The 15,789-nt window shown below is 36.7% G+C and overlaps 1 protein-coding gene across 2 annotated transcripts; it reads right to left on the reverse strand.

The window, feature by feature from the left end:
• Nucleotides 1-1,814: 1,814 nt before the first annotated feature.
• LOC102236947 (histamine H2 receptor-like) lies at nt 1,815-15,789 on the reverse strand. 2 transcript variants are annotated; one of them, XM_005810883.2, is made up of 5 exons: nt 15,720-15,789; nt 5,491-6,955; nt 5,194-5,365; nt 4,814-4,963; nt 1,815-2,653 (listed from the first exon to the last, which is right to left on the reverse strand). In XM_005810883.2, exons 2-4 carry the CDS (start codon nt 6,494-6,496, stop codon nt 4,945-4,947), a joined length of 1,197 nt encoding a protein of 398 aa, XP_005810940.2. In that variant the 5' UTR covers nt 6,497-6,955; nt 15,720-15,789; the 3' UTR covers nt 1,815-2,653; nt 4,814-4,944. The 2 variants fall into 2 exon arrangements, with proteins under 2 accessions (XP_005810940.2, XP_023184151.1); XM_023328383.1 differs by lacking the exon at nt 15,720-15,789 and having other exon boundaries at nt 5,491-7,246.

The following is a 15,789-nucleotide window of genomic DNA, read 5'->3' on the forward strand; positions in this document are numbered from 1 at the left end:
AAATAAAGTTAGGTATGATATGAGACCAAGACTTTTTAAAACCTGGAAACATCCTACCTGCATGTTTTTCTAACATATTTGAATATATGAGTATTTAATATTAGAACAAACAATACAAAGCTAAATAGAATACCTTTTTGCAAATTTCTATAACAGGCTATACAAATTACATAATTTTTTATAACATTTTGTAATTGTAAGGAATAACCCAGGACACCCTCACAATCATTCTCTTTTATAAAAACTAAAATGTGTGCATGGACAGAACATTGCTAATCAGAATTTTTGAAGGGGATTTAATATTTAAATATTTGTAATATTTAGACTTTTAGTTTGAAAGTGAACAGCACAGTGAGTTCTAAGGAGATTATCTAAGGACTTCAGAAAAAAGATGGCAGCAGTGAAACAGTCGACAGTGAGTGAAGGACATTTTAAATAACTTCCAACATAGCCAGGCCTGGTGATTCAACCAGGTTCATTGTCAAAGCAGACTGCAGGATGGAGCAAGAAGTCCTGAAAACCCTACAATTTCATTACGGCACATAACAGCAGACTCTTGCAATGACCAATATGAAAGTGCATGCCTGTACAATCAGAAGGAATCTGCTCGGGTTTAATTTTCTTTGGAGGTGTGCAATAAGAAAATATTTGCTCTCGATGAAGTTTGCCAGGTAGAATATAAATCAAGTACAGGACTTCTGGAATAATGTTCCTTAGCACATAGAAACAGAATACTTTGCACACTGTGGGGTGGGTATTTTGGCACAAAACTGAATGGATTATAATATATCCTAAAATATTATTGAAAAACAACTTTTGTCAACTTTTAAGAAGAGCTTTTTACTATTTAAAAAAATAGTTAATTTAAGCTAAGTAGTTTATATTGTAATAAGTTTTAAATATAAAACAATGTAGTTACACTGCATGCTTAAAGAAATCACAGTTTATCAATCTCTGTTGTTATTTCAACTCCTCATTGTAAAGTCAATCTACACTTATGTGAGTTCAAAAAGCAACAAGCTATGTGTGTGTTTGCAAGAAGGAAGTCTGTTGCCATATTTCTGGATTTAGCAAAGATAATACTATAAACATAGCACACTCAAAGGTTATGCAAAGGTAATTTGGAAAGACTTCTGCTATGGCAGTATTAGAGGTGTTGACTTGCATGAATTTGCACTGTCACTTTAATTTAACTACCGTAATGTTAAATTAGTGACCATTGTCTCGCAGGATGCAAGTAAAGTCTGTCATAAAGAGACCACTTCAGTATTGGTAATAAATGTTTTAAAATAGTCTCCAATCAAATCTACACCCATTCTTTAATCACAGAGAAAATACAGGGCATTAAAAAGACGCATCATCAGGCTCTTGACCACTTTTTACAGGTTTTACACAAGGGCAATCACTGAACTGAACGCTGCTAGGATGTCACACAAAAAATGACGTTTATCCAGTTTATGTTTATCTGTTTACAAGTCTGCTGGAACTCCAACCCTGAGAGTGATCCTATTTTATTTTATGTTTCATTTATTTTTATGTTTACAGACTATATTTTAGTATGACAATCTGGAAGTGTCATTCATTTCATGTTTACAGTAATCTTTATGCTCACACAATATCTCAAAATTAATTAAATTTTGATATTGGCTGTGTGTGTGATAGAATTGTATGTGTGTGTGCATGTGACATTTATTTTAGGTTATTTTACCTCTCCTTTTGAGAGCTGTTTTTACACTAGTGCAATAAAATAAATCATTGTCTATATGAACAATAATTAAATGAATCTTGTGTCCTGAATCTAGAATTTAAAAAATCAGCAGTATAAAAAAAGGGTTTTTCACCTCAAATGTTACATTTGAGTGTTGTTTTAAGATTAGTTTCTTGAAATGTGCTTACATAAAACTAATAATATAAAATACATAATCTTTTACAGTATATGTTATTGAATGCCTCCGAAGAGTTCCTCAAAGGAAATAACTTACTGCTTGTGTGACATTTTCAAGTAACATTTTCAGATAATATGCTGTTTCTGTGTCATTCAAGTTCTAAACAAATACATTATGCTCAACAACCTGCATTACCACCAAACAGAGTATTTCAGGAATTTCTTCGTTGCTCCTTATATATATATATTTTTTTTTTTATTACTTGTTATTTTATAGGAACAAGGCGTGTATTGATTTTTTTTCACCGGTAGTGTTTATATTTTAATTCAATACATACATTTGTCAACTTTGCACAACAATTGGTTATAATTTCACAAAATTAAAACATTACACACATTGTATGCTACACATTTAAATCATGGGCCAATTTAAAGTCTCTTCATCCCTTTTCCTGTCTTATTGGCTGATTTTCATAGAACATGCAGTTCTTGATAAATTTCTCTTTCCAAAAAGCTCTTTCCAAGTTCGAGATCCGGTGCGTCATGTTTCCACTGGAATACAGTCTGGAGTCAGGATGAAAAATGTCCACTAGTTAATGAATGTGGTGATCCACAAGCTAATTGGCTGGTGCCATTTGTTCCTGCAGAGTTTCAGTACTTTCTGTTTGCCTTCCCGCTGTGAGAACACATTGATTCTTACTGATGAGGTCTGGAGTTGTTGAGGTCTTGGGTTCTCTTGTCTTTTCTCAGAATTAGTGGTGTTGAATCCTAAAGGAAAAACAAAAAGACAATTAAAAGTTTCTCTATTCATAGTAATGTATCACGAAAAATATGAAAATAAAAAAGAAGCTATCATTTATACAACCTAATTTTCTGTGAACCATGTATTTCCAGTGAGTCATGTCAGTGCTCAAAACATTCAAGATGTATTTGATTTATATATAAATCTAGATTCAAACATAATTTTTGACAGAAGCATATTGTGTGAGAAATTGTGCTAATGCTGAAATGGTACTCTATGTAGTTTAGAGGAGTCAGTGTCCATAATAACCATTTGAATTATTATTAATGCTACACAGGCTATTATAGAGTATATATAGTTTATTTTTTGCATAAAGCCTCAACATCAAATGTCACATTTGACTTCATCACAGCCATTGCATCAGAGCAAAAAATAAGTCAAGGCCACTGACTTCACATAGCTGTATCTGATGCCTTGAAACTGCCCTGTCTTTTTTAGAACCTCCTGCCCTTTTTCAGACTCTGCCCCTCCAGCACGTCATCACAACAATGCTTCTCCATGCTGTCCACTGATGCAGTTTACAATCCTTCTTAGGAGTTTTGTTGGTTGTATGATAAGCTAGGCAGATTTGCAGTTCCACCAGGTGTTTTCTAATTGCTGTGTCCGCTAGTCTGGTGGAGCTGAGTGGGGGAGGAGTGTTCTGTGAGGCTGGCGCTCTGCTTTGGACTGAAGCACCAAGGTGGAGTTTGGGGAAATAGGCAGCACATTGAAGAAGCAGTTCTTAAGACACCTTGTGATGCCTTAATGCACCAAGGGGAGTGCAATATAAAGTGGGTTGCTGGGTTGGGTTACTTTGCATCCAACATCTAAGAAATTCCACAAAATATGATCCTGAATACCACACCATAGAATTGTGTTGCCACTCATACAATGCCTACCGTTACCACATGCTCCAAGAAGTGAAAACTTTTGAATAACAACCATACAATGAGAAGGCAACTAAAAAAGTGTCTCTTGTCCAAGAAAAAGATGCTTGGATAAAAGAAAATCAAGGTCAGAATGCCGATCAAGTGATAGCATAGACTGCATATCTTCATCTTTATGATGCATTCCCCTTTCAGCTTTTGGGCCATTTTGGCAATTCTTTGCAGAAAACAAAGTGAGCCCTTGCAGTACTTTGCAAAATTATGTCCCCTGAACATTTTATGTGATAGAGCAATTCAAAGTAATGCACACTTCAGAACTCAAAGGCGCAACTAAAAACTTGAATACTCTGCTTTACATTTTTATTCAGACTCTAAGAGTCAATACTTTGTAGAATCTCTTTTCAATGTGAGGAGCTGGATTTGTAAAACCACATTCTGAATTATTGATATGCTTTGTACTGTGATGGTGAGAAAAAGAAGTAAATCAAAAACCAAAGTTCTCAACTGCATTCATTCATTCCAACACTCATCTAGGGTCCTGAGATATGGATCATAATCAAAAGTACCATGATGTTCAAGTACCTGAACACTGAAATGAACTCCTCACTTTTAGATGAGGAACTGGTAGGAGGAAAACTGGTTCTGTTAAGTGTTTGGACATCTGTTCAGGATGACTTTCTTTAAAAACCCGCCCCACTAAGACAATACCCTCGGGGTAATCCAAAATTTACTGGAGAGACAATATATCCATTCTGGGTTGGAAATGACTTGGGATCACACAGAATAAGGTAGAAAATGTCACGGAGAGCAGGGATGTCTGGATTTTCCTACTGGGCCTGTATAACTAGTCATCTTATATCAATAAGTGGAAGAGAATGGAGGGAATGTGTAAACTATTTTATTTCCTCTTTACAATTGCCAACTGTGTGTTAATCTGTCACATACAATTCCAATTAAAAGTTTTTATTGTAGTGTGACAAAACAGAATAATGATCAATAGTTATAGAAACAAATTATGGCTGTACTTATTTGCTTTCTCCAACCTTTTCATAAAATCTTTACAGGAGAAATAAAAACAAGCAGTAAAACTGGATAACAAGTGCTGAAAGCAAATTTTCTTGGCCTAATAAGCATATTGCCATATGGCCTAGTGCACTGTGGATGACACAGCAAGGATCTGTGTCACAGTTCATTTGTTCTGGGCAAGATATGGCCTGTGGGGGCTATAGTGATGTCAGTATGTGCCGTATATCTACTTACATGTGGCGTTATGGTTGGTTCTGCTGTGGCACTGAATATGTGGGGGGTTGTAGCATCTCCGTCCATCTTCGTCTGTCTGTTGCGCTTTTTCCTCAGGCTGACTGATCCTGGATCAGGGGTGTACAATGGGCTCAGCACAGCACTGGCTCACTGAATATAAAGGGATGACACATACACAGAGAAAGCTAAATTAACTTTGTGTTTTACAGAATGGTACAATAACTCATAAAATAGAGCCAATCTTATTGTTTCAGTACGACCCCCCAAATGAGGGCCTCTTTAATGCATGACAGATGCATCATCACAGGATGTCAATCATGAACTAAGAGTTGAAGTTTAATGTAAATACACAAAGTTCTAAAAGCCAAAAAACAAATTACCCCTGATTGCCACTGACATCTGTGGTAGCTGTGCCATTTGTAGACTGAGTGGTTGGAGCAGCTCCTCTGCTGCTCACGTCCTGAAGCATGACATTTTGAGATGTTATTGCTTCTGTACAGGAGGCAGAGGTGTGACCACACAGCAGTGTCACCTCTGTGAGCTGCTTTCGGGCTAAGAATTGAAAGAGGAAAGGCAAAATAATTGTAGGAGAAAAACATGCTAAAACAAAGACCGCATAATCTGACTAAAGATTATGCTATTAGCCAAATTTAAGAACTTCGAAGCAGCTGCATCACCTGCTGTAAAAGTGGGAGAAGATTGCTGACTTCTCCAGCCATTGTATGTAGGGAAACGGCATTTCAGTAGATGAGCATAAGCTGACCTGAAGTCTTTGTTTAAGGCTCCGTAGATGAGAGGGTTTAGGGCTGAGTTGGCGTACCCCAACCACAAAACAATAGGAAATTCTGGTACTATGCCAGGGTCTGGATGCTCCTTGAGACCTAGCACTGTGAATAATATGAAATAAGGCAACCAACAGACAACAAAAGCTCCAATCACAGCTGCCAATGTCAGTGTGGCTTTGTGGTCTCTTAGTGCCACAGCTGTCACACCAGAAACCAGGGTAGTACTTGTGGAGGGGCTGTTCCTGCAGTTATAGCTGGTGATGCAAATAGGTCGGGCACTGATAATTCTCTTGGCCTGTGCCCGAGCAATGCGAAGAATTTGAAGATAGGTCCAGCACATAGCCAACAGAGGCAGATAGAAGGTGAGAAGAGAGTCTGTAAGTACATAAGGCCTGTTCAGCTCAAAACGACATCTCCTCTCAGAAGCCCAGGGCCCGTGATTCTGCACCGTCCCATTAACAGTGTTCCATCCCATCTGAATTGGCAAGAAAGACACAGCCACTGACACTGTCCAGACACTCAGTAAGACTACAGCAACTCTCCATGGCAACACCAGAGAGGCGTATCTCAGAGGCATGGTCACTGCCAGGTACCGGTCCACACTAATGGCGAGCAGCGTTAGGATAGAGGCCGTGCACAGCATGACATCCATGGAGATGTAGAAGTTGCAGAAAACTGGGCCAAACGGCCACTCATCACCGAGCTGGAGGAGAGCGGAGAACGGGAGGACCAAGAGGCCGAGCAGGAGGTCTGTCACAGCCAGTGACACAATGAAGCAGTTAGTGAGGCAGCGGAGGCGTCGTGAGGCGCAGACAGCTAGACACACCAGCACATTACCACCCACAGTCAGGAGGATGAGGAGGGACAGGATGACACCCAGCATCACTTTTGACAACATTATTACTGGTGCGCCACTGGAGACAACGTAAAGTCTTTGTTGTTGAAGCTGATTGTGAACCACAGTTTTATGGTTCAATGTCTTTTACTTCAATGGAAAATGCTCACTCTTTAGGAAGTACAGGGACACATGCTAGAAGCTTCAAGTTGACAATGTAATTTTAAAATCTTTTGTTGATGCTTAGGAGGTCTCGTTTTAAAAAAAAGATCTTCCAAGCATGCTGTCCTTTCATCTTTGGCTGTCCACATACATTTTTATTTCCCTGAAAAAACACCCAAAGGTTCTGATTCTAATGTGTGATATCCTCTTTTTTTCAAAAAATTTTCATCTCAGAGTAAAGCCGGGTAGTCAGCTTTCCTTTCTGGACAAATACTGTGACTTAGAGTTGCAACCTTTTTCGTTCTGTTGGGTAGTTGTCAGTGTTCCCTTTAATGCCATTTTCTGTAGCTGTAGTGACACCTAGTGGACAAAGATGATAAGTACAGTTAGCAAGAGAGGTTTCTTTGATTTTGTTCCATTATCAAATGCAAATTACATGGTAATTTTTCCCACTGTATAATTTTCTGGATTACAAAAAGCCTATCACATATGAATTTATAGTAATCTGTGAAGAATGTTACACATCTGCATTAAAATAACATTGAAACTAGAAAAACTCAACAAAAGTAATGCATTTATAGAAGGTAACATATTAAAGTTTGACATTCTGAAGAAAAATCAGTTTTACAGCAATCAGTGAGCCAAGTGGTCTGCAGGAGGTCAGTACTTTATTACCTCTAATTAGAAAGCTTGGCTGATCAAATATGAAGGGCTCAGGGTAAAAGAAAAAAAAATCAGACACCCCAATCAGCTTGAAGAAAAAAACATTCTCGCAATCCAGAGAAGGCATAGTATGTCACATACTAGAAGTATTGATAAAATTGTATTAAGAATCATCAGAATGGCTTTTAAATAAGAAAAGAAATACAGGATTGTGAGAAAAAAAAATGTGGAGGCAACATAATAATCATTGAGCGCTATGCATTCAAGCATTCAGTGTCGCTGGGTCAGCAAAGCGGTTATTGAGAATTTGATTAAATATGAGAATTTAGATGAAGTGGGGAGTGTATATGCACATGCTGCTGAGAAGAAACACAATTTAACCTTAGATTATATCTACCTTGCTCATGACAAAACAAAATACACACACTTTTATTTAAAGATGTGTTTTCTCAATAATCTGGTACCACAACCTGAAAAAGATTGGGACTGTTGAATTGTCCTATATGTCACAAACATATAGGATCATAGTCATCACTAAATGTTTGGATTGTTTTACTTACTGTTTTTTTTATACCATTTCTCTCTTACGTACAGTAAATATTTTGAAGACATCCACTCAGATATGCTTCTCTTTTTTTTCCCCACTACAAACAATTCAGCAAAATATGATTGTTACTGCAAGATGCCAGAATCTGCTACAAAATGTACATGCATTTGTTATCATATAGTAGATTCTAGGTGTCTTAATCTCAGCTTTACCGAACTCTCAAAATGCATTCAGGCTCACAGAGATTTGTACATTCATCCAACTTGTATACTAGCTGCAAAACATTGCTTACAGAGAAGCCCCTTATAGCCAATTAGCTACTGCATGAGCGGGTTTCTCTTTGTGATAAATCCTTCACCTAAACTTGAATAGCAGATATATTTTTTTAATGCTAGTTTTATACTTTGCAGTTCTTTTTTGATAATCTTTGTGGACTTCATGTTGTTTTTTTCATCCTATTAATTTGTCCTGATCATTCATCACTGATTGACCCATGAGGCAATTCTTGAATCCACGTTAAGGTCGGATTCAAGAATTTTCTCTGGACTAACCTGCTTATCTTTTTATCTTTCCATGTTTTGTTATAAGGGTCTAAAAACCTTTATTTCTGGGATGGCAGTATTTTATTTATTTATGTTGCAATTTTTGTTCACAGTTGTCATGTGTCATTATTGAACCTGAACTACGCAGGTTGGAATAAGGGAGGAAAACAGTATTTTGCTATGAATGGTGAGATCAAATTATTGTAGATTCACAAAAAATAATAGTTTCTGACTTCCCACATGCAAAGTTTGATTGCTTCATCTTAGTCTTGCTGTTCAAATCATCAGCAGGCTGACAGATTAGAAAGCAATAGCAGTGGGTGGTTTTAACAACTCGTTCTCTAACTTTTTGTACAAGCTTCAGCAGTACCGCAATACTAATGCCAGCTTGTGTGTTTTGAAGAGTAACAAAAGAAAAGAGATTCAGTTTCAGTTGTTAACAATTCCTCTTCTTCAACACAAGCAGGAGTGGGCCCCCCAAGTGGCATTTGCCTGTTACTTCACAAAGTTTTAGATGTTTTGCTCATAAATTTCTTTTTCCATCCCCTACTGTAAGGAAGGCAAACATGTTTGACTGACTCTTCTTGGACCTATTTAAATCTAATGCATCAGATTAGCATGCGTGACTCTGGACATGTTAGTAATTCATTAAATTGTCTATACATCGTTTTGTTAGTATCAATAATATCCATCATTACAGTCAGTGAGGTGTGGTCTTTGCTAACTTCCAGTTGTTTTATGTTCTCTGCATTTGTGCTCCTGTTGGCATCAATCAAAAAAACCCTCCCTGCCGTGACATTAATCAACCGCTGTTTCCCTTCAATATTTGTTTGTCTCTTATTGTCGTTAGGAGTTGATTGATGGGGTTAGATGTTTTTTTTCCATTAATGTTAACTAAAAGTGTCACACTTGAACACAAGTAGAATTTGAAATATGCCTAAGACTGAAAAGTAAGCATTTCCCTTTCCTCATTATTCTGTAAACATAAATCCAATTTTACACCAAATTGTGGTTTCAGTAAACTCTTATAAATTCCACTTAAAACATGTAATGTTTCTACCTTTTAGGGACTCATAAGATCAATGATGACTGATTGAGTTTTTGCTATATGCAAAATATATTTTGATATGAAGCTATTACTACAAATAAACATAACCTACAGTACAGTCATTTGCCACTTCTTCAGTCTCCTTGGTAGTATCAGATTAGACCTCTTTTTGTCCTTTAGAAATGTCCTAATTTGTTTTAGTATAGAAAGATCAAGATATTGGAGAGTGTACTCAGAGATTTTGGTCCATTTTATCATGATAGCATCACATGATTACCTCAGATATATCCTATTTCACCACATCCCAAAGCTTTTGTATTGTTTTGAGATCTGGTGACTATAGAGGTCACTGGGGGTCAGTAAGCTTGTTGTGATGTTCAAAAACTTGTTTCTAGATGATTTGAGCATTGTGAGGAGGTCATCAGAAGATGGGTATGCTGTGGTCATAAAGGGATAGACATGATTAGCAGCAATGACTGAATTTCCCCACTGTGGAACAATAAAGGATAGTTTAGTGGCTGTGGTTTTAAACCAGGGCTCAGTTTGAACTAAAGGGTCTGAAATCTGCCAAGAAATTATCACCATACAACACTAAAATCATCCTTTATGGTTTCATGCAAGAAAGGATCAATCTAAGTTTTCATCTTCACCAAATTATGTACTATGTGATTGTGGCAGCTGAAATCCAAGTTCATTGGACCAGGAAATGTTTTTATCTGTTAATATCCATGTTTATAAGCCTGTTTGAACTGTGGTTTTAATATAAATTCAAATAAATTCAGTTCAGTTTATTTACATCGTCTATAACAGGAGCATAGAGAAGACTAGAATTGAGGCTGAATATAGTTTAGTATTTTCGCCTTTGTTAAATTTCTAGTGTTACATGTAGATGAGCAAGAATATTTAATCTGTGCCTGGCAGAATAAGGCTAACCATTTGACAGAATGAGTGTATCTGTGTGGAGAATATCTCTGAGTCAGTGATTGGTGGGTAAGCACCTTTTCTCTTGTTTGAATATGTATGTAGGTTTGGTACAGACAAAAGAGATGGACACTGACTTTATGTCAGGACAAGACAGAAGAAGTTTGGACATGATTAAAATATCATCTCAACTGTACGACTGTACTGCCTTACAGAAATCTGAACTCTTCTAATCTTTGTCTTTTTCCGACCAGTTGGAGCTTTCGAACATTTTCCAGAGCAAACACTGATCGTCCAGCAGCCCACCAGAGCTTTAAGAGCGGCTTACAAATGCAAGTAATGACTGGGACATTTTATCTGGGAGGATCAAAGACTTATGAGACACACATTTCAACAGTTTTCATCATCAAAATATTTCTTTCACTGTGAGCCCTCTTTCAGAGTTTATGTTTTCAACATCACACACAGATAGCTCCTCAATTATCCAAATTTACTTTGAGTATCTTACACAATAATATAACAGGGTTATATTATTGAGTAAGGTGCACTATGTGTTCCCTACTATTTCTTCAAATTTACCATTTTTTATTTTGGTCAGTACATTTTCGGCTGTGTTTTTACTCCAGTTAAGATTTATTTTAATATTCTGTCTTAACCAGACACCCATCAGAATGTGATGAGCCCAAGTCTAAAAGAGGGTAGCAAATATCTTGCTCTTGTAATATTCAGTGATATGCTCCTGTCAGACTTGCTTCATTAAAAATAAAATCAAGTGAGTCATGCTGAGACAATGTGTTAGTGCTGAAAAAAGGCTAAATGAGAAAAACTGATTGCTTATTTACGCTTGGCTAGTTTTAACCTGACCATCTGATGTTTCTAATAAATGTCTTATTATTATTGTCCCTCACAGCAAACAGCCGCAACTGTCACTGCATCTTTATAATCACATCCAGGCTCACATGGTCACGACGGTCCAGATGGACACTCTCGTACGACCAGTACCATACGTTTGGTTAATGGGTTTTAAGGACAGTAAGGGGCTGGAAATAAGTGCTCTGTTTTTCAGAAAGCACAAAGGCTGCATTGCTTTCAGAGGTTTCCTGAGGAAGAGTGTTTCATGTTTTTGCATGACAAAGATATATTTTTCTGTTTGTAGTTTTAAGATGTTCTCTGTGGTATGACAGCTGAAATTGTTTCCTGGGTGTTTCTTCTGTGGACTCAAAGTTTTGTTTCAGCTGTCAATAATTGTCAGAGGTGTACAACTTTTCCCAAATCAATCTTTCACATGCAGTATCATGATGCATCATCATCACTGACCATGTTCCTTTAATGGTTGCACTGCTCAATTACTTATGGATTAATTTGCAAATGTTCAAAATTGAGAAGAACCTCAAAAGATACGGTGAAATTTTAAAGCACATTTTTTAAAATTGCTCTTTAACAGCTTCCTTTGCTTTTTGCCTATCCTCCAAAAAGAAAGATGAAAATGAGCCCAATAGGTTTTATTCGGCTTTATGGATACCCCTGCTGCTCAGAACGTCTCTGGTGAAAAGAGGCCAATTTTGTGTGTGATTAAAGGCTAGCTCAAAAAAGAAGCAGCAAAAAGAAACAAAAACCTGCAGCAGTGACGCTTTAGATCATATAATCTGAAACTGGAGTAATGAGGTTATTTATTACTCAAATTGGATCCGTTGCTTAAATGTTGGGCTCATTCATCCCAGGTGTACATCCTTTGACTTTTTTTGCTTTTAGCTTATTTTACAACCCTGATTGGGTTTTATGAAATAAGTATTGAAGCAGTATCTGGTCTTTTTAACTCAAACCTTTATCAAAACAATCCTATCTTCTCTCACAAGTGTAGAGTAATTAATCTGAACATGTTTATGTCGAGTTAAGAAAATGGAAGTTAATTTCACACTTCGCTGATATGTCAGTCGATTGGGAAATCAACTTTTCTATTCCACTCAGTCTCAAAAAACATGAAAACAACTTAACCCTCCAGTTATGTTGCGGGTCAAATTGACCCGTTTTAAAGTTTAAATAAAAAAAAAAAATAGTTGGAAGTATTTTTTTTGGAGGGAGGAAGCTTTTTCTATTTGTATTAATAGGTGCAATCTGCATATAAATTGAACATTTATTAATTTTACACATTAGCAACACCCCCTGCGTCTACTTTTTACATAGATACTGTTTGGGTCAATTTGACCTGGCAGTCAAGTTAAAGTGCAAAAAAAGATAAAAAATGACCTAATCCAAATACTTCCTTGCAGCTATGAACCATATTTCACCATACACACACAAACATGACACACTACACACACACATAAACACCCCGACACACACAAGCCCACTTTTTTTCTGTTCCCATGGGCAAACTCCACCCACACTGAGTGGACACTCAGCAGAAGTGGAGGGAAACATAAATACTCTCTGCATGACTCATTTATCTTGATTTTAATCAGTGGGTCAATTTGACCCTGAACAGTATGTGTGTCTCAAGTTCAATTATAAAGATCACCCATGAAAAAAAAGTGTAATATAAAAATTTTTACCAAAGATCAATTTCAAGGAAATTATTGTTTTTTTTGTTTGTAGGTTTTTTTCGGTGGACATAAAAAATGGAATTTACATTTTTTATGTCCAAATGAGTAAATGAGTAGGTTGTCATCATTGATCCTTAATTTCTGAGAAATAGAAAAACGTCATTGCACAAATATTGATTGAATTGGAGTTAATAATCGGATGCAAAAATGTTTTGGAGGGATTTTTTGGTTTCTGACACTATTGCATGATTAAACACTCCCCGGGTCAAATTGACCCACGAACATTTTTCTGTACCTCAGAAATGAACATAACAGGAAGGTTAAATTATTCACTATACAATTTAATTTTCTGAAGACAATGTGATTGCTTCAAACTGTACTCAAAATGCAATAGTTTCTGCAATATTTGCATATTAAAATGTTCACACAGTAGTTTACTTTTGGTTATGAGAGGTAAGCGGCAAATATGGGTTCATATAAATCAAGATTTAATAGATGTAAGACTGAAAACATTATTATGAAACCTACTGCACTTTAGTTATACAAAAGTATAGATAATATAAAGTTCTAAGAGACAGAAGAATGATATGATTAAGTGGCTTTAGGTAATTAAATATTAGCTTAAGTACTTATTGTAATGCTGTCTGTAAAGGTCTATAAATTATGAAACCATGTGGTTTATCAGAGCAACATATAAATTATTTATTTATCCTATTGAATTTCAACATGAAACCAAACATATGTTCCTTTTTCACATTTGCTTCTATAAACTGACCTTCTGCTGCATTGTGTCCGCTACTGTTACAGAGTGTGTGTGTGAAGGCGTGTGCTTGGGTGTGTGCCCACATCTGTCTACTTGTCTTTTCTTGAGTCACTGGAGTAGAAGGGAAAAGGTCTGGGATGGTGGGTTGCTTAGTAACCATTGTGCATTTTGCCCAGTGGAGAGGAACTGTGGAAGTGTGAAATTGAAACACGTTGAGTAACGCGTGCTTTATCGGAGAACAAGAGGGGGAATCTAACAAATAAAATATTCATGCACACTAACAGCATGTATTTGTCGCACACACCTAGACACACACAGGTGCGCTAACGAGTTCAGGTCAGGTAGGGATAATTGATTGGCTTCAGAGTGTCAGTCTGACTGCAATTCCATTATTGTAGTAATGCAGAAAGCTTCCACAAAATAGACGCCTGAGGACTTTTAGTAAAATATGAATGGAGAAAAAAAACACATTAAGCTTCAACCTTTTTTCAGGTCTTGCATTTACATGTTTTTGCTGCCGTTTTTAAAGAGATGCTTCCTCTAAAGAGCTCAGCTCAACACACTGCACTCTGACCGTGTCACGACACTAAACCACATCCTCCCAACATTTGACTGGTTCACTGCAGAGTCACATGTCTTTCTGAGACAGGTTTAGTCTCCACTTTCAGACATGTAATTCACTTTCAGTAGCTTTGCTGCAATAAATACTCAATCAGGACATTTGAAGAATATGGACATATTAAGGTTCCAAATCAGACAACCCAAAAGAAGAACAGCAGCTTAGTGGTTTACTAACCTACTCTCATATTGGTCACCTGACACAAACAGCATCGATGCATGCATCTGATGTTTACTTCTGAAGGTTCCCCTTTTGTATAATGTGCCATACATGTGCTTTCCTAAAAGGTATTTGAACCTTTGAGCTCATGTTTTCCCAAACCTTATTGAATTAGTTTGTAACTAAAAACTATGGAAACACTTAATATATCTAAAAAAAAGGGGGGGAAATGAGCAACAGTCCAGCATGGGAACTGTGCTGCATCTGCTATTTGAATTTTGGTAAAAATGTTGGGAATTGAATTCCGAGATCCAGTCTGCTCAACCCACTTTTTCATTTTAATGCTCCACATAACTGACAGTCACAAATTAGCAAAGCATTTAAGATTTATATGAGTAGCGAAAGGGTTGCTCTGCCTTTTCCTTTTCCCGTCTGTTTATTTGTATTTGCTCCGCCTTCTTGTTCATCTATCTTTCATAGATGCTTGCAATACATTCTGCTTCTATGTGTACATTTTGTAAAAATCACCAGAGAGGTTAAAAGTCAGACATATGCTAAGAAGTTTAAGACTTGTTTTTTTCTTCCCTATAACAGCTTCATTACAAGAATATGCAGACTGAATGTTGTAATTATCTCATCAAATCACCCTCTTTTGTACATGTCTATTTTCAGTTCTCTTCAGTGTAATTCAAATTTGTACACATAACACTTTGAAAGGGGCTGACGAAACAAGATAAATAAAATCATTAAAATAAAACCAAGCTATAAAATAAAACAGAAACACTTGCATATTCACACCAGTTTCACAAATGGAAATTTGTGAATCTAAATTCACAGCACATCATTTTCTCAAAGACACCTTAAGGTCTTCTGAAGTGAGATGTTCTTTTAAAAAAAGGAAGTTGTGATGCAATTTGAGTTTTCCTGAGCAAGGACACAGAAAACTAACCACAGATTCTGCTCCTCTAAACTGACCTTTGTCTGCATCTGCATTTGAAAGCAAATAAAATGGGAAGCCTGCTGAATCTCAGCAAGTGAAAGAATAAATTTAAGCTTTCATTTTTGTGAATACAATTTAGGAAATAACAAAACCGACATATCACAGATAATTATTGGAATCAGTTGTAAAATTATTGCAATGCATTTTTGTGAATTAGCAAATAAAATAATGAAAAAGCATACTTATGTTTTTGCACAAATAAGGAAAGGTTGAGAAACAGAAAAGCAATAGCAGGACAGTCCTGCCCTCAGTCCGGTTGTTCAAATCTGACAACACATTGTGCATAAAATAATCGACAAACATGAATGTTTATACTCACCTCGGGGCTGCTTTTCCCTCACTGTGCGGACGCTCCTGCTACTCAGTTGCTCTCCCAGAGAGAACCACAG

The sequence above is a fragment of the Xiphophorus maculatus genome, chromosome 23 (genome assembly GCF_002775205.1).
Source record: "Xiphophorus maculatus strain JP 163 A chromosome 23, X_maculatus-5.0-male, whole genome shotgun sequence".
Lineage (NCBI taxonomy): Eukaryota > Metazoa > Chordata > Actinopteri > Cyprinodontiformes > Poeciliidae > Xiphophorus > Xiphophorus maculatus.

What these genes read in the sequence shown, in the direction of transcription:
- LOC102236947 (XM_005810883.2), bottom strand. Translation starts at nt 6,496, where the DNA reads ATGTTGTCAAAAGTGATGCTGGGTGTCATCCTGTCCCTCCTCATCCTC. An exon ending in TTCTCCCACTTTTACAGCAG is followed by an intron (nt 5,366 to 5,490) that starts GTGATGCAGCTG and finishes TTCAATTCTTAG; the next exon opens with CCCGAAAGCAGCTCACAGAG.